Source organism: Psittacula echo, assembly GCF_963264785.1.
Source record: "Psittacula echo genome assembly, chromosome: 7".
Lineage (NCBI taxonomy): Eukaryota > Metazoa > Chordata > Aves > Psittaciformes > Psittacidae > Psittacula > Psittacula echo.
Genome location: NC_137740.1, coordinates 25,774,260 through 25,792,484, shown reverse-complemented (window position 1 = coordinate 25,792,484; position 18,225 = coordinate 25,774,260). Strand labels below are relative to the sequence as shown.

Here is an 18,225-nt window from a genome sequence, read left to right as displayed (position 1 = left end):
CAGTTCGTTGTGAAGTCAAACAGTTGCCAAGACACGTACAGGACAAAACCAGTTTTCAGACAGAAAGCCTGCTTCATATAGCAGCACAGTTCACAGAACCGTGGATTAAGTGACTGACTGCAATGCACGCTGAAGTTACACACAATAGGCAACCAAGATTCCCCAGATCATCCTTCATCTCCTTGATCACCTTCTTCCTTTCCCTTGCAGCTTTCTCCAAAACTGAAAAGAACTTTTTACGATATTCTGACCTGCATTCTTTCCCATATACATGAATATTTCAAGTCATCCATGCTCATTATCCCATTTTCATGCCATTACATATGAAACTAACAGTAACCACAAACCAAGACACCAAAATTTCTTCCACATCAACTCAGAGATCAGCTGGAAGTAAAGACATGCTTCTCAGAACACAAAAGGTGTCAGGACATCCCCCCAACTGACTATCACAAAGCACATGATAGAACAAGTCTTTTCTTCATGCGTAGCACCAGAGCTATCAAGACAACAAAAGCTGAAATAGCACACTGGAACATATACTAGGAATAATAGTATTGGACCAATGTCAGAACTAGAAACAACAATTTTAATCTTCAACATCCTTTTCCATCAGCTATAAATGCAATAGAAAACTAAGACATTTTTCCTGAAAAGAGCTAAATAATGTTTTTCAGTCACCCTCCCAGTACTAACACATTTATATTAGGGGAAAAACCCAAACCAGAAAGTCTACCAACCATATACATAAAGGCAGATATCTGCTACATTAAAAAGTTAAATTTGGAGTCTAGAGTGAAAACACTCTAGAAACAATATTTCCTGCAATAATTCATTGAAATTACAGAAATAATTTAGAAATCTAAGCTAGGTTTATAATACAAACATAGAGCAATTTGAAGACGTTAGCTGAACAAATACTACAGCTCCCCTTACCTCTGTAAGTGTTTGGTATAGCTTATTCACTTCAGCATAAGCTTGGGGAAGTACACCATTGTAGTCTGACCTTGAACTGAAAGCATGGAATAATTTTTTGGATTCCTGGAGCAAGATACGCACTGTTGAAGGGTCAGCTGGTTTACCTGGTATTTAGACATTATTATGGGGAGTGGAAAAAAAAAAAAAAAAAGAAAGGCATATTTAATAATCATTTAGCTGAACTGAAGCACATAAAATGCCTTGAAAATAGCTTAAGTATTACATAAAACATTCTCAAGAGACATGTGTGAAACATATCACTTCTTAATCAAGTCTTCACCACTTATCCCAGGATCTGGCAACAGGATCAACTGCCATATCTGAAATAATTCTGCAGAACATATCCCCAAAGCAGTATCTAAAAAAAGGTGTGTCTGTTCAAAGCAAATTCTTAAAGACACCTTTAAACAAATGAAAGGGTTTGTTTCAGGGTTTTTTTGTTGGCTATTTTTGAAAACAAACCTCCCTACCCTCATCTACCATATTTAAGCAGTCGTTACTTCTCCATAATTTACTTGGCAAATGCAGATCATTTTGCCATACATAACATTGCGGCAAAGGAGAGAGAAAGATTATTTGCTGTTTAAAAACAGTTTAGAGATTTTGGTTACCATTAATATATATATTTATTATATATATTTATATAAATGTTTATCCCCCAATTTTTGCAGGTATATAAGAGACGTTTGAAATAAATTCTCACATGCCTGATAATGTCCATCCAAACCAAAGCCAACAAGAAACCCACAAGCATTTCAGAGATTATTTTTTATTATTATTTTTGCAGTCATATTTGGACCATCTGGGACCAGAGCCTGGATACACCTGAACTTGGCATAAGCTCTCTCTCTTTTTAATACAATTCATAGCTCATCAATTTCAATTCAATTCTGGCTTTAAGGCTACAAAAACAGTGTTGGGATTTTGTCACCCATCCAGGGAATAAATTGCGGATCAATGGAAAAGTAGATGAGACTGCCCAAGGCATGGCTCCATTTGGAGATTCTTACATTGAAAAAAGAAAAAAAAAAAAAAAAAAAGCCATAGAGAATGGAACACATTACTATTTTAACATACAGAAGTAGGTACTTTGAAAAGACACATACTTTCGTACTTACTAAAACCAGAACAGTGTGACTTTTTTATAAGTCACAATTAACATTCTCAGAGATTCTTACCTGTACAAAGGTGTTTATAGAGACATTCAATGGTTGAAAGCAAACTCCTTGGCACAATATAACCAAAAACAGCCACCCAGTGTTTTCTGTAACACTTCAGCAAGTTTGCTAATGTCCATGGTGGCTTCAGATACAGTATCTGAAAGATAGTATGTTATAAATTCAAAGGCTGATTTTCATATAGACATAATCCTATACATTTAACAGCTGCTCTGTTCTTCAATAATATTATGATTTGTGCTTGCTGGAGTAGAACTTCAATGATTCCTCAGAAATATGCTATATTCAAATTTAAGAAGTTTATTATTAGAAAAGATTTGATTCAGCAGCAGCATGGATTAAACAGTGATGCTCATATAGAAGCATTTAGTGTACAATCATTTTCATGATTTTTGGTTCCCCTTTCCTCAAAAGCTCCAAATATTCCAGTTATCTCTTGAAGTGATTTAATGTGTTATTTGTGTACAAAAGCCAGAACAGTAAATATGCCTTCGATTGTCCTATCGCTACAGTCCCTAATGAAGAGTCCATCCTCAGCATCCCTATAGCCCCCCTCAGATACTGGAAGGCTGCTATGAGGTCTCCATGCAGCCTTCTCTTCTCCAGGCTGAACAGCCCCAACTTTCTCAGCCTATCTTCATAAACGAGGTGCTCCAGCCCCCTGATCATCCTTGTGGCCCTCCTCTGGACTTGTTCCAACAGTTCCATGTCCTTTTTATGTTGAGGATGCCAGAACTGCACACAAAACTCCAAGTGAGGTCTCACGAGAGCAGAGTAGAGGGGCAGGATCACCTCCTTCGACCTGCTGGTCATGCTCCCTTTGATACATTCCAGGATATGGTTGGCTTTCTGGGCTGAGAACACACACTGCCGGCTCATGTTCATTTTCTCATCAACCAACACCCCCAAGTCCTTCTCTGCAGGGCTGCTCTGAATCCCTTCTCTGCCCAACCTGTAGCTGTGCCTGGGATCGCTCCAACCCAGAGCAATCCGACCCAGTATCTGCATTGTAACCAATTTTGCTGTGAACAATTTTATCTACAGGGTATCTAAAAACACACATTCCAAGGAGGAAGTGCCTGAAACAACAGTACCTCAATATTACATAAAATGTGAGGGAATAACTTCTTGAAGGACGTATTTACAATGCAGTGATTTAACCATACTAAAAAAGCCAAAATAGAAATTTAATGCAGCTAATAAAAACATTTCTGAAAATTCACACTGAACAGCCACCATCTCCATTACAATATTATTAAAAGACTATTATACTATGCAGTCATTACTGGTCACATAGAATAATCTTGTCACAGAATGAAATAGTAAAACTGAGCACAGAGCTATTTGCTATCACTGAACAGGTATGTTAGTGAACTAGACGATTTAACTGTTTGGCTTAGTAAGGGTATCAATATAGCTAAAATACCAAGGACACTCAAACCTCTTAATATAGTAAGATGACATAAGAAACCACCTCTATCCATAGGTTTCCAAATGCGATTTTCATTTCAGTCTCCAGAATACAAGATAAAGCTTCTCCTAAGTTTTTTTCAAGGTCTGGAAGTATGTCTGGGCATTGTGCAGTAAGACTAGCATCACCTCTTCCTGTTTTGTTGAATTCTGTATCTGTCAAGCCAATGATAATAGAAGGTACTTATTGCAACTGTTTCTATATCTAACTTATGTTGATAGTACATAAATAACTTATACCCATAAAGGCAGACTACATTTTATGTTATAAAGCGGATGGTCTACATCTAATTAGGTTTCAAGTATTTCTAGTTATACCCACCTGTACTGTGGGCATTTTTAATTATGAGCTACTAAGTAAGAAGATTAATTTCCCAAGAGCTTTATTCATTTGTGACATTACTCTGCATTTCTTTTTTCCTTAAATAACTTTGACTCGACTACATACAGCCAGTGGGGTTATCAGTGAGTATAAGATCACATCTTAATACTGTAAGCTTGATTTCTGTCTTTGGAAAAATGAACAGGCAACCCAAGAATCAAGTTCTACTATTGGAGGTAAAGATATTATCACAACACGCAAGGAATGATCTTAGCATACTGAATTTTATAACTACTAAGAATAGGACCCAAATTTGCTCAGCTGGAAAAACCTCTCTTCAGACCTAAAAAGTTCAGGATACCTTTTAAATTACTATGAATACACGAAATTCATGCTGTTTTTTCTGTGAACCAAAAGTACATCCTATTTGAATTTCCCAGAACACAAGAGACAGATGTGTTAATAAAGGCCTCCAACTTTCAGAAAACAATTTATCTTTGAAAACCAAAATTTGCCCCAAACAAAAAGCATTACAAAGATTCAAAGTATATAAAAAATGGTTACAGTAGAGACTATTCTCCCTCATCTGCACTGATTATTATGTGTCTGAAAAACCAGCATATGCATACATTCACATTAAACAAACTTACCACATTTTGTCTGTTGCAACTCAAAACAGTTCTGCTGCATGTTTACGTTCAGATTCTGTAGAACAGTAACCAAATCAGCTTTGCAGAATGCCTTGACCTCACTCACAATGGCTTTACTACATAAATTTTTATCATCCCTAGGAGAAGAGAATTGTTGACATAACTATGACATTACATTAAAAGAAGCACACTGAAAAGATTGTCTTTGGTAAGCTTATTTTGTGAGCTTCATTATATACAAAGCTTTCTTTCTCAAGCAACTAGAAGCAGTTAAAAAAAAAATCAACCAGAAAATTAAGTGAAGCATCTATTCTGAGAAAAAAAAAAATAGAATACTGAAAAATGTTTCTGGCTTTATACTGCTTTAAGAAAAAAACAGCTATAAATACTACAGCAATGATGCTGAGTTGTTATAATCTTTGAATGCAAACAAGGCAATAATTCTAAGACAGTAATATCTTATACAATTGCTACATTAAATTGTAATTTTCAACACTATTTTTTACTGTTCTACTGGTTCAATCATTGTTCCAGACGCCACTCTGAAGTATATGCTGCTTCAGCAGTACTACCACAAAGATGCAGTAAAGTTGGACCCTAGGTACTTTCTCAAAAATTCCCACTTACATGGATAAAATGTATTTTAGATGAAAAGCACATCTGAAGTCACCTCTCGGTCTTTACTCAGAGAAACCTAAATCATTATCAACAGCCCTACCGATACTGTGACTGAGATAGTATTTTCACCAGCAACCTGATCCACATGTCAACTTAAACTGATGCAGTGTCTTAACCCTATTTACTGATACGATGCAGGAAATGGTTCTAGCAAGGATCAAAGTAAGCTCTTTACAGTACCTGTCAAGAGAATATTAGCCCTTTAAAAACTAGCTTCATGTGACTTGTATAAAATTGATAATCAGTACTCAGAAGTCAGCTGTTACACTCACAAAACAAGAACAGAGGCCATCTTCCCTCTTTCTAAGATTAACCCCTGATGATGGTTATCACTGTTCCTAAACAGGTGAGCAGGAACAAATTATCTAACTGGATTTCAATCATTAACAGAACTACTTTTTTCCCATTTTGCAACTCCAGTAGTATTTTTATGAGAAATTGGGATAAAATCTGAGAAAGCTATGCTTTACAAAGATTTAAAATTGAATACTGAATAAACCTAATTCTACTTCAGGCCTAAAGCATGTGCAGCTGGTTAAGCCTACAATCTTTTTTTTTTTTATTATATCCTTCTACTCCAGCTTTAAAGAGGGTGATTGCTCTTCAAAAAGCTTACTTTAGAAACAGATCTTCATTTTAATATGATTTGAAAATAGTGTATTTGGCATGAGACTAGCCTCCACCTCATAAGAGACCTAAAACCACACAGGAACTCACGTGCAGAGTAGGACAACAGCTTGAGGAAAGAGGTTCTGATACTGCAGACAACATTGTAAAACACGATCGTCGTTGTTCTCATCACTCAGGCCATCTGCAAATTTAGTCAAAAATGAGCTGAATGTTCAGGAGTAACTCAACATAAGAAATTCTTCAGTGTAGTCACTGTACTGTTTATAAATTTAATAGTCCCCAAAGAAGGACAGAGAAGTGTAATCTAAAAAACAAATCTAAGCTTTGAAATATTAGGTACTACTCCACTCAAAAATGCTATGGTTTTGCCAGAAAAGGTCACGTGAGCCACATGTAATTTAAGTATGTTAGATTTTGTGATGACCGAGTCAAGCAAAAGCACACAACATATCCTTAGCTCATAAGTAACGGTAATTAGATGAATTTTCATTAAGTAATCTCCTAGTAACCAACAGATGTAGCTAGAAGTGAGAAACAACTAATAAACCAATAATGAACAAAGCACTAACGTGAATAAAGTATTTGCACGCTATAGCCCTGAATGTGCTCTGACGGCTTCTGTAAACTATTCCCTAATTTTAGTTAGCAACCTGCAGAGTGAAGACTGTATGAAACTCAAAATTTAGTGCTAAGGTTCACACCAAGCAAACCACAATGATTAAGTACCCAAAACAAATTGATTGCGCGTATATTACATATTTTTTGAGAAGCAAGCTGCATGGATTGTCCCCACAATTTTGAATCTTGGTTTTTGAGACACATGTAGATGAACTGGACTGCAGGGATAGCTTTGTCCCGAACATGCTGCAGCATTTTCCCCTTCTTCAAGTTGTCCAGCTCTTGTAGAACAACCCAGGGAATTATTAATGTAAGTCTGCCAACACCTGGAAGGCAAAAAAAAAAAAAAAAAAAAGAGAATACAACCAAAAACCAAATACATTTTAAAGAGCCACTCAAATTACTACAGATAATTAGATAATTTTTAGTTCAAATATTGTATTTATGTAACTTGACACTTTTTTGGCCAGTAGTTTTCATATTCCATGCTCAGGAGTATTTAGCATTAAAAAAATTAACAACTGAGAAAGGCCAAGTTCCCTCTTTCTAATTTAACCTCAAACTGGCACTACATTGGTTACATGTAAAAATTATAATATTGGGCAAACAAAAGGAAGATATGATTTTAATCAATAGACTGCTTAAACAACAGTATGTAGCAATATTATACAGCATATTTGCAGTAATTATCACCTTGTCACAAATTAGCTGTAAAATGGTAAAACAATGTGACAGCAGCTGAAGTAACAGGCTGAAAATACCTGAATGATTATGACAGTCAATGTGCCAAAACAATCATCAAATAAAAGGGGCAACAGTTTTTTCTAGTTTGCCAACCAGCATTCCTAAGACAGGAATAGGCAGTACGAATATTGGACCATGGCTGCATTTGTACGTAAGTACAGTCTGAATTTTAAAACCATTATATTTGAAATACACCGTGTATCAGAAATTTAATGACTGAATTTAATTTAATGACCCTATTGGTCCATGCAGGACAAAAACTGTTTTCCTTCTCATTCACAATAAGAATGCCATTTTGAAAAAAAACGTTAGCATCCATCTGCTTTGTAATAGAAATATCAGGAATCAGCAACCTTCTGAATATAACGGGTCTGATGCAGGACCAGAAATTGAGAGCTGCAATAGTCTAAAAAAGGCATTCCAGTGTACACAATGTAACGCTTTTCCTAATATGGGAAAGAGAAATACAGTATGATACAGTCTTGAAAATTACTCAGGCCCTTATTAATGTTATTTTCCAGGTGGTCAGAATAAGTGTATTCATTAACTGAAAGTATCAAACAACCTTACATATTCTGATAGATGCCAAATATGTCTACCAACAACTGACATGCAGGATCCTAATCCTGCTAACATTAAATTACTAAAAGCTTCACAACATATTAAAGCCAAACATTACAGCCAGAGTCTGCAATTTGAATTCCTGAGAAATTGCTCACACGTTTTGTGAATTCTGTGATCTTCGCCAAGACAAAAATAAAAAAAAAATAAAAATGCTGACTGCTTATCAGATTTTAAATGTTCTCAGATTTGTAGGAAATTAAAAAAAAAAAAGTTGAAAACATGATTACTACCCGTGCATTAAATGCTTCAAAGTATGTTTTTACAATAGGCAAGACGTACTTACCTCTAAGAATACATACATGTTCATGGGAACATTGACCATGATTCTCTATGGGTATGTAGATATAAGCATAGTAGGTTCTACTTTCATAGCTGAACTTTCCTTGAGAGGCAGCTTATTTGGGTTCACAGAACCTGCCTCTTAAGCATGAACTTTCTGTCTCTATATGAAACCCGCTGCCTTTTAAGGAGCCCAAGTTAGTTTTTCTTCACATAGCCTGAAGTTCTTACAACATCTCTATTTTCTTAAAATGACATATTGATCACCATGTACTCACATACCTGGTATATTGTCACATTTCAGGGATTGGACAAACTCAAGGTGACTAATCATTATATTTGTGTCAATCACCACTAGTATGTTCAGACCAGAAGTAAAAGCTTCTGGGGAAAAAAGAAAAAAAAAGTTGAGGAAAAAAAAAAATTAAAAATCAGTTGTGCACTCTCTATTCAGAACATTAGCTACTTGCAAGTAGATACCAAAGATCGTCAACCCATGACATACCAGCAGAAACATTTAAATCCTGCTCTGGAAGATCTATTTCCATACTTGTAAGTTCTCCACAAGTCTCTACTACAGGCAGCACCATCCTCTTCTGAACACGGGCAACATGCAAATCTTCAACTATCTGCATCTACAATGAAAACAATCTGCATCAATTTTAAGTAATCCCATATGAATTGTTCCCCAAAAAGATACTTTCACATGAATGCTGTTAACACTGACTAAAAATAAAGCATGAAAAATTTGAAATTGGTACAGCAAATGTAAAGTCATGAGAACCTACTGCATATCCTCTGCTATAAGAAGCCCACAAAAGAGATCAGAAATACAGCCCCAAAGGAAGATTTGTTTCTGACATTTGTACCTAGTACCCCAAAACTTTTTTCCATTTTTGCCTCATAGAGTTTCCTGACTGGCATTTCTTAGAAAATGTAACTTTCAAGTTGGAAAAGAGACAAGATAGAAAATGACATAGATGCAAGTAGCTATGTTGGTGCTCTACATTGCAGAGAATAACAGAAAGCCAATCTTCAATCTCTGAAAGTTCGTTTAGTATTTGAAAAAAAAGCTCCACATTTTTTGAAGTACAAATCACAACATAACAATGCAAAATATTAGCAAAGGTCAGGGAATTGTCCAGCTACACAACCTCAGTGCCATGAGTTTTTAATGCAACATAGAAGCATTAAAGTATTGCTAACCTCTTGGTCTGTTTCAGCGATCTGACTGTCTTGAAGAGTTGGAAAGACTTCAGAGTTCTGTAGGAATTAAAAAAAAAAAAATAAATACCAACTCCACAAAATATCAAGGAAGACTGAAGAACAAATAATGTCTATGTCAAAGAGTTTTGAAATACAGCTCTTCAGAGTTAAGTAAGTACAGCACTAACGTTTTGGACAGACTTTGTGTCCTCACCTTCTTGGTAGGTGTCAGATGTGCATGAGACTTCAAAATTCGAGAAACAAGTAGGAATGGAAGTAGAACATCTATCAGTCTTCTAGAGAACAATGAATATTCCCAAGTGAATTGAAGAAGTAACATAAAACATATTTTCAATATCCATGATGAAGCATCTACAGCATCCTTTCAAAACGGCTTAGAATCTACAGCATACTTTCAAAATTGCTTTTATTTTCAAATAAATATAGTGGATTACACTGTAAGCCTATTTTTCCAATCTCTTGTGGGCTTGTGACTATGTTATTCTTGTTCCGGGCAAGAGAATTCTTGCTCTGGGCAATACACTACAGACACGGATTTAAAAGAATGATTTAAGCAAAGGGTCACTAAGATGATTAAAGGACTGAGGCACGTCATACAAGATTCTGAAAGAGCTGGTACTGTTTTGCCTAGAGAAGAGAGAGTCTTATCAATGTTTTAAACATCCGATGTGAGGCTATTAGCAGTGCCCAGTGGCAGGAGAAAAGGCAATGGGCAGAAACTGAAACACAGCAAATTCCGTCTGAACATTAAAACCTCCATTCATTTCAGTAGAAGTGCTTAAACAAACTTCCCAGGGAGGTTGTGGAGTCTCCATCCTTAGAGATATTCAAAACCTGACTGGACAGTCCTGGTAACATGCTCTAGCAGACCCTGCTTCAGCAAGGGGGCTGGACTAGATGAGCCCCAGAGGAGCCTTCCAACCTCAACAATTCCATTATTCTGTATGTCATTAATATCTTTGTGTATGCACAAAATGATCATGCTACCTTAAAGTGAACTGAAATTACGAACAACAAAAAGTAACCATGCTCAAGATAAAGGTCCAGAGTCAAACACAAGCTAGAACTCAGAAAAAAATCAATTGCAGCCAAACATGAAGTTCTGCAGGAAACATACAAATTTAGTCCTAGACCTACAAAAAATTCTCCTGGCATCACTTTGTCAGCAATGAGCACCTGTTCAGCAGGCAGGTTTTCATTGGTTCAGTTTATTCACTCAAAAAATGATACAACCATGTCAGCCCCCCCAAAACTGAGTTAAACCTAAATGGAAGTATTCCACATCCCTTAGCAGCAACACTATGAAAGTGTATGTGCAGATACAATCCTAACATGCAAGATCTTTATTCTAGTTCGGTTAACCATTTAGCAGAGAAACATTTTAACGTGGTTTAAATTGGGATCAGAAAGATCCATCTGGTTAGCTATGAAATCCTTTTCAAAATCTGTAAGAAGACAGTCTGCTTAGATAAAAACTGCCTGTCCTTCAGAAACTAGCCTGAAACAAAAATTGCATTCTCATTACCTGCTTAAAACATAATGATGTGGCTTCAAAGTCCTTTTTTTCTTTCTCTGTATTACCAGCAGCTTTATCGGAATTGGCATCCTTTTTCTTCTGTTTACAAGAGTCCCATCGTTGTAGTATTTCAGTCGAATAGTGTGAGGGTGTATGTTTACTCACATGCTGTTTTTTCTTAGAAAACTCTTTACATTCATCTTCATACTCTTCTTCCCAAGTACTAGATAATGTATTTGGCTTCTTAGTGAAAGACCTATTATCATGCACAGTCCTTGTAGAGGTGTCAGAGCACTTTTTTGGACTTCTGACATCTTCACTCAATTTTTTTCCATCTGCCTTTTTATGTGGTACATGTGAATCATGGACAGATGACCTAATTTTTTCCAACATAGTTTGTTCCCCTTTTAACTTTAGTTTACAAAGTTCAGCTTTCTCTGTCTTTTTCTTCAGTGCCTTGCTCCTCTGAACCGCAAAGCTATAAAGCTTTTTTCCTTCTGTCCCACCAAGATGACTTTTGTTGTAACTTTCCTTGCTAGTAGTCACTACATCAGGAGGGCGCATACTTTTTCCATGTTTAATTTCTCTGGCTTTAAATTCAATAACTATTTTCTTTTGCTTTTCAGTTTGGATTAAAGACTTGTCTGTGGTTTTGTTTCTATTTGAAGATTTTCTTCTGGATTTTCCATCAGTGCCATGAGAACTATTAGAACTTCGGTCTTGCTTCTCCTCTTGCCCATCTTTCTCTGTTTTGAATCTATAGAAACATTATGAGAAAAGAAATGTAATCTAGCTCAGTTAAGGCAAGAATAAACAAAGAAAAAAAAAAGTCTGCATTTGATTTAGGCAGTCACACCTAAGTATTTATGAGTACTGGTTCAGTACGTTCTTAAATATGAACTTGCAGCAATACCTGTGCTGTCTGACACACCATTTTTAGTATTTACATTTTTTTTCTAGCTGTTTTAGCTTATCAAATTGAGAAAAAGCTTTTTCTGCATTAGTTTAAGATGCCCTTCAAAGACTAGTTTCATCACAGATAATTTTTAACAGCAGTTTAATGATATGAGGTGCGTCACCCTAAAATTCAAGTGTGTAGCAGTTCAGCTTGGCTGCCAGCACCAAACACTGCACAGCTTTCAAACAGTGCAAATAGACAGACTAGAGAACCAGGAAAAGGAGTAATTGATGGGGACAATTTTACAGAAGTAGTGAATATGAAAATGGAATTGGAAACTTTCTTAAAGGTTTAAAATAATCCAAAGAAAGTTTCCACACTGCTCTATAAGTGTTGTCAAAACTGTTGGGGAGGTAAAAACCATTTGACAAACTCATATAGGACAGGTAACTTAAATGCACAGATTGCCATTACAATTTCAGACTTAGGAGATCCCTACCTGGTTCTTAGAAGCTGGAAGAGTATAAAACAGGGAAAATAATTTTCTACTTGTCTTGTTTCACATATTCCTCCCTATGCAAGCCCTACTGGCCACTATTAGGATAGAGTGCTGGACAGAATTCTGGCATGAACCTAGCTACTGTTTTATGGTTACATTTTACTGCACTAACAAACATGTTTAAAAGCATGTGTACATGCAGCTAAATATCCTGAAACTTACAATTCCAGTTAAACAGAGAAGCTGCAACAAGATTTCACCATGATTAAGAAACAATCCATAGCCAGTGTTCAAGGCCAGATTGGATAGAGCCTTGGGTGACCTGGTCTAGAGTGAAGTGTCCCTGGCTCATGGCAGGAGGGTTGGAACTACATGATCTTAAGGTCCTTTCCAACACTAACTACTCTATGATTTTGATTATCTGGCTATAAGCCAGGCAGTATCTTGCCTGGATAATATGCTATTTGCCATCTGAGGATTCATGAGAACCTTCTCGCTTTATATGAAGTAGTTTACAAACATCTGCTATACTCAAGGTGAAACATTACTTTCTTTGCCTTGGAATCAATTACTCCAAGCACCAGGAGAAACCAATGATTTCAGAAATACCAGAATCTAGTAAAGGTATTAAGTTCACTGCAGAAATACCCACTAGACTTTACTGGAGCCTCATTTGCTACCACAACACATGTACTATGCAATAGACCAACAAGACAGTACTCAAGACAAAGGAAAAAAAGATATTTTTATGACAGCAGTATTGGAAGGATAAAATTTCTACCTCATCTGAAGTGTAGCAGCATACTACACCTACAAGTTAAAAAAAGTAATTTTTTTTTTCAAGTAAGAGTTAAAAAACTGTAATTCTAAACCCCCCCAAACTGCCCAGCTTAGACAGGATCCCCTCATTAATGCAACACCAACACCATTTTATCAGTTAAAATACCATATTTTATTTGGTGAACAAGTAAAACAAAATTCTTAAATTCAGTCTTAAAAAAATAAAACAATAACAGACTTTTTTAAGCAGTTCCACTTAATGGCAGCAATAAATTACCTCTGAAATTCTGTCTCTCCTTTCATAGTACGGTTATAAGATCTTATGTCTTCAATGTTCTGAAAGAAGGAAAAATCCAAGGGCTTATAGAGGAAACTACAGTTAAAAAAAACTTCGTAAGATTCAACAAGCTATTACTTCATACAAGATACAGTTTGATTTTGAACAAGTTAACCTTGAGAAAGGCAACCACATACCTTGCTATAATTTAGTATTTAGATTTTGTCTATTTAAGAACAACACAAGGGGAAAAACTGAATGCGTCACACAGTCGTGGGGTATAAACAGAGAAAGCTCAAGAAAAACACATTTAGGATTCATGTGTTTCATATACTTTACACGTATATTAATATGCAAATATACATTTTTGTATATTTACAAAAATTCTTAGTGACAAAGAAAGTGACCTGAAGACTGCTTCCAGCTACCTACTAGGTAAGGCCAAAGAGGATCTTTCTACAGGAGGTTTTTGTGCAGAAGATATGCATTATTAATTTTCATCAGATCTATTAATAAGGTGGAACAATGTGAAACTGCAGTTACATAGACCTGGTTAAAAGTGAAGATAGTCCCCAAACAAAGAATTCAAACAATCCTTATTTAGAAAGCAGTCATATTACTGCTTGACGTATCTATATTGCAAGCTGTCACATGCATGTTGTGGAATAACTGGAAGGCAACTTTGATCAGGTCAGAACAGAAAGCAGTTTATTATTGCAGCTATGGGAGAGAACAGAAAGCAGCAAAATGACAGACTCTGCTGATATGAATTCTGCCAAACAGGGCAGTTAATTTTCTTTTTTTTTTTTTTTTTTTTTTTTTTTTTTTTTTTTTTTACACACCTTTGGGTTTGTTAAAGCCTGGAAACTGAGCTTGTCTCAAACACTGCTTAAGCAAGTTTCTCTCAAATACTGCTTAAATTGAGTTTGTCTCAGATACCATTTGCATTCAACCATGGGAGGCCTTGCAAGAATTATCATAAATGAAGCAAACAAGGACCTTAGCTTTCACTACTGCATCAGCAGGATCGTTCTCACCCACTTGTTCGAAACTGATGAGTCTCCACAGGACTGTAAAAAATGCTGACCTAAAGGATAGGGTCAAATAGGGGACACCACAATATAAGGGACAACAACCACTCATGGGACCTTGCGGAATAACACCCCAAAGAACATGAACATAAAAGGGCAGGGCTCTCTCTCTCTCTAGTTTGTTAAAGAGTTTCAGCGTCTGGCCTCATTTGTGCCTTAATTCCAACCACACACATTGACTCCAACCAGGTCTGAGTCACATATGTCTTCCGACCAGGTTGAGACAGGGTTGTATGACTTTGTTTTCCCAAAACTACAGCCTGGTGCAGCAGATTACAACAAAGAACAGTACTGGATTACTTCAGATAAGGAAGCTCCAGACAGCACACCCTTCAGCAAATAATTTACTCCTTCAATAATTGGGTCATGCTGACTCAGTAAGGCCATTAGGTCAATGCTGCAGGGAGGTCCTTAAAAGACCTATGAGACCTTAGCTATTTTACTTCCACATTAGAAAGCACTTCATGAAAACAAAAGAGTTGCAGAAATCACTGGAATCCTGATGAATTAATTAAATTTTGAGAGCTTCTACCTGTGGTTGGTTCTGGAGTTGTGACAGCAGCAGAACCAATAGAGGCTGTTAAAGGCTACTGCCACTGAGAATCATATCCATGCAACTTGCTGCAGGAAGACCTGTTCAACTTGATTATCATCAAAAGGCATCTAAGGGGTTCATTGGTTTATTAACAACTGTTAACTGGCAATCAGTGAACTATACACTCATGACCAGTACCAGCAATACAGCAGAAAAAATGTAATAACAGACAATTACAAAGGGATACCAGATCAGATGACTTGGTATGTTTGTGTGTACTTCGGCACACACGCTCATGCTGTTGAAGACGTGGGTGCTCCAGTTGTATGCATAGCCAAACCACTTCCTACAATCTGCTAATGCAGTCACTGGTGGAGTGAAAGGCCTCCCATGAGGTCGCATACACACACTCACAGTGTGGAACCCTACATGATGCCCATCCTGTACTTTCACTCCACCAGCTAAAAGCAAACAGGCCTAAAGTTTTCTGTAATCTGTTGTCATGCTTATACCACACACACATACAAACCAAAACAAACACACAATCCACTTAAATAGTTACTTTCACCTGTAAGAGCTCAAGTTACCTCTTATACATAATATGATCACACTGAAGAAACAATTGCTACTATTCAGAGGTTTCCTTCTTTTTAATGTTATTAGTTTGGGTTCTCACTGTTGCTTATGCTGATCAATATCTGTATATAGCAGTATTTAAGGTACTCTCAGACCAAAGTGTCACGCAACAGTTAAAACTCTGTATTCTTCAAACTGGTATAGGCATTAGGAATGGCAATACAGCTAGAGTATGACATTTTAAGCCAAGTTTTTACCCTCTGTATTACACAAGTAAAAAAACAAACAAAACAACCAAAAAACATAAAAAAACCACCCCAAAACCCAAGGCAACAACAACAAAAAAAAAAAAAAAAACCACAACACTAACAACCAAACACAAAAAAAACAAATAAAACCCAACATAAACCACACATCTTAGGATAAGTTAATGCTAAAAGACAAATTGAATAAGTAATTAAGGAGAAAAAAACAGTTGCAAATATTTGGCTTTTAACAACATTTTCTAAGAAAGCAGAAGGCTTCTAGCATGTATAACTCAGTTTATAAGGCTATAATATCACACTCATTTATACACACTTCCAAATGTTTTTTTGAGACATTTATGGTAAGACAGTTAAAAGCTCTCTTCTTTCACACATACCTTGCAAAATACAAGGGAAAATAAATCTAGCAAATATTAAGTGTGGATTTATTTGATATATACTACACTACTGGCAGGAAATAACTTCCCAGAAGGCAATACAAGTAATGAAAAAAGAATAGGAAGATACATACACACATGACCAAAAGATTATCCCCCCTGTAGCACCTGCATTTTCCAAGTGATTCACTGAAAGCTTACTCACTAGATACAAATATGTATCAGCATATTCTAAGAATTTCGGTCATTGATTTCTGTCTCAGTGGTTAAAATTAAATATTTGAGAGTTACTTGGGAAAATGTTGTGAAGTACAATTTGTAATTAATCATAAAATTAAGACATATGATCCAAGATAAAGAATAATCCAGCAAAACAGCAGTGGTTTTAGCAGTGGTTTTAAACTTAACTTAGATCAATCATAAAAATACACTAAAAATAAAAAATCTTTTGTTTTCTGATACCCACACTACTCATAACCTCTGGAGAAGAAGATCTGTTTATAACTTGCAGTTAACTTACCGATTCAATCCTTCTGCTATTTACAACCCCACCTTTAAATTAGATTTAGCCTTCTATCACAAGACTGCTAAACAATTCATTCTCTTCTCTTGAATGCGGGGTTTTGAATTAAAATAATCATCATAGTAACAACATAGCTGTTCCTACTTTGTCATCCCGGCCATCCAAACTGTCTTCCTTTCCAGTTAATTTCTTCAGTTTCTTTTTAGACATCTTCAAATGCTAAGAAAAACAGTGTTGCCATTATTATTTATTTCAAGTTATTTCCAGCTGGTATAAAAATTAAATTTTAACTGCCTATAGAAAAAAGAATATTCAAATACTCTTATTTTCTCATTACAGAGCCACAGCAGGTTCCAGAAGATTTTAACAGTAATTACTCACGTCTAACTAACTAAGAGAACTTCACAGGAAAAAATAAATAAATAAATAGAATGACAATTACTTTACCACCTGCTCTAGAGACACACATTTTGTACCGGCAAACATACCAAACCACTAGAAACAAACATCCTTTAACAGTTAGTCATACAAACATTAAGTTTTAAGCAGTTCCAACTATACAACTCTTGCTTTCGGCCGTTTCCCACCCTTCCTCTGGATTAGGTATAATATCGTGACATCTCACAGCAGCTACGCCACACTCTACATAAACTAGCCCTGCGAGCTTGCCGCGAACCAGGAGAGGTTTGAGGGCTGTTAAGAAAGCTCCACCAGAAGCTCCCAAAGCTTTAGAGGTGAACAGGTCAACTACTTGAACAGACAAGCCACAGAAGGAGCTCAGCCATATAACAAGGAAGACTCACTAAACAGAGAGCTCTTTAACGCAGTCGTCAACATGGGCGGGTTGAAGTGACTGACGAAGAGTTACTGCTCCGCCACGACCCAAGAAGCTGCAGCCTCCTGCCCCAAAACCCACGCGTGAAGAAAAGTGCAACTACAGGGTGACTCCTTCTGGCCCAAGCCAGAAGGCCAGCTCGCCCACCCTCGGCAGCTGCCGGCACGTCCCGTTCCTTCCCTCTTTCGATCCCACAGCAGCAGGGCCCAGGAGCGGCTCCGCCTCACAAGGAGCCAGCTGGGACGCACCCTCCCGTGGAAGTGGAAACCGATGCGGACAGCGGCTCTGCACCCCCACCCCGCCGGACCGGCCGGCCTCAGGATGGCGGTCCTAACCAAGGGGTCTCAGGAATATCCCGAGAGCAGTTCCGCTCCCGGAACTAGGAACTTCCTTGACAAGGAATTGCTCACCGCACTGCTCGCCTGCAGAAGCAGCCACGGGCCGGCCCAGCGCGGCCTAGCCTAGCCTAGCCTAGCCTAGCCCCTCCCCACCGCGGAGCTCGCTGGGCCAGGCCCCGGTTCCGCAGGAGCTAGAGTCTCAAGGAGCTCTGGGAAATGTAGGCGGTGCGGGCCCGCCTCTTTTCTTGCTGTACGTGCTTGGCCGCCCGCCTCCCAGGCGAGCGGTGTGTGGGTACGGCGGCGCGTTCCTTTGCCT

The 18,225-nt window shown here is 37.3% G+C and overlaps 1 protein-coding gene across 7 annotated transcripts in view; it reads right to left on the bottom strand.

Annotated features, from left to right (window-relative positions):
* Positions 1-18,079, bottom strand: part of SWT1 (SWT1 RNA endoribonuclease homolog) — a 36,808-nt gene extending 18,729 nt beyond the window's left edge. The window contains exons 1-13 of one of the 7 annotated variants that reach the window (XR_013957379.1): positions 17,540-18,079; positions 16,881-16,955; positions 13,369-13,427; positions 10,924-11,671; positions 9,378-9,434; positions 8,677-8,806; positions 8,454-8,555; positions 6,662-6,850; positions 5,994-6,087; positions 4,599-4,735; positions 3,631-3,782; positions 2,157-2,295; positions 937-1,082 (exon numbers count right to left, since the gene is read on the bottom strand). Coding sequence is in view for 6 of the 7 variants with exons in the window: in XM_080622881.1 (XP_080479007.1) it covers positions 937-1,082; positions 2,157-2,295; positions 3,631-3,782; positions 4,599-4,735; positions 5,994-6,087; positions 6,662-6,850; positions 8,454-8,555; positions 8,677-8,806; positions 9,378-9,434; positions 10,924-11,671; positions 13,369-13,427; positions 16,881-16,946 (2,019 nt within the window). In the remaining variant the exon portion in view is untranslated. Of the gene's footprint in view, positions 1-936; positions 1,083-2,156; positions 2,296-3,630; positions 3,783-4,598; positions 4,736-5,993; positions 6,088-6,661; positions 6,851-8,453; positions 8,556-8,676; positions 8,807-9,377; positions 9,435-10,923; positions 11,672-13,368; positions 13,428-16,733; positions 16,813-16,880; positions 16,956-17,539 lie in introns of those variants that run through there. The other 6 variants (XM_080622883.1, XM_080622881.1, XM_080622879.1 and 3 more) reach the window with 6 other exon arrangements.
* Positions 18,080-18,225: the final 146 nt, after the last annotated feature.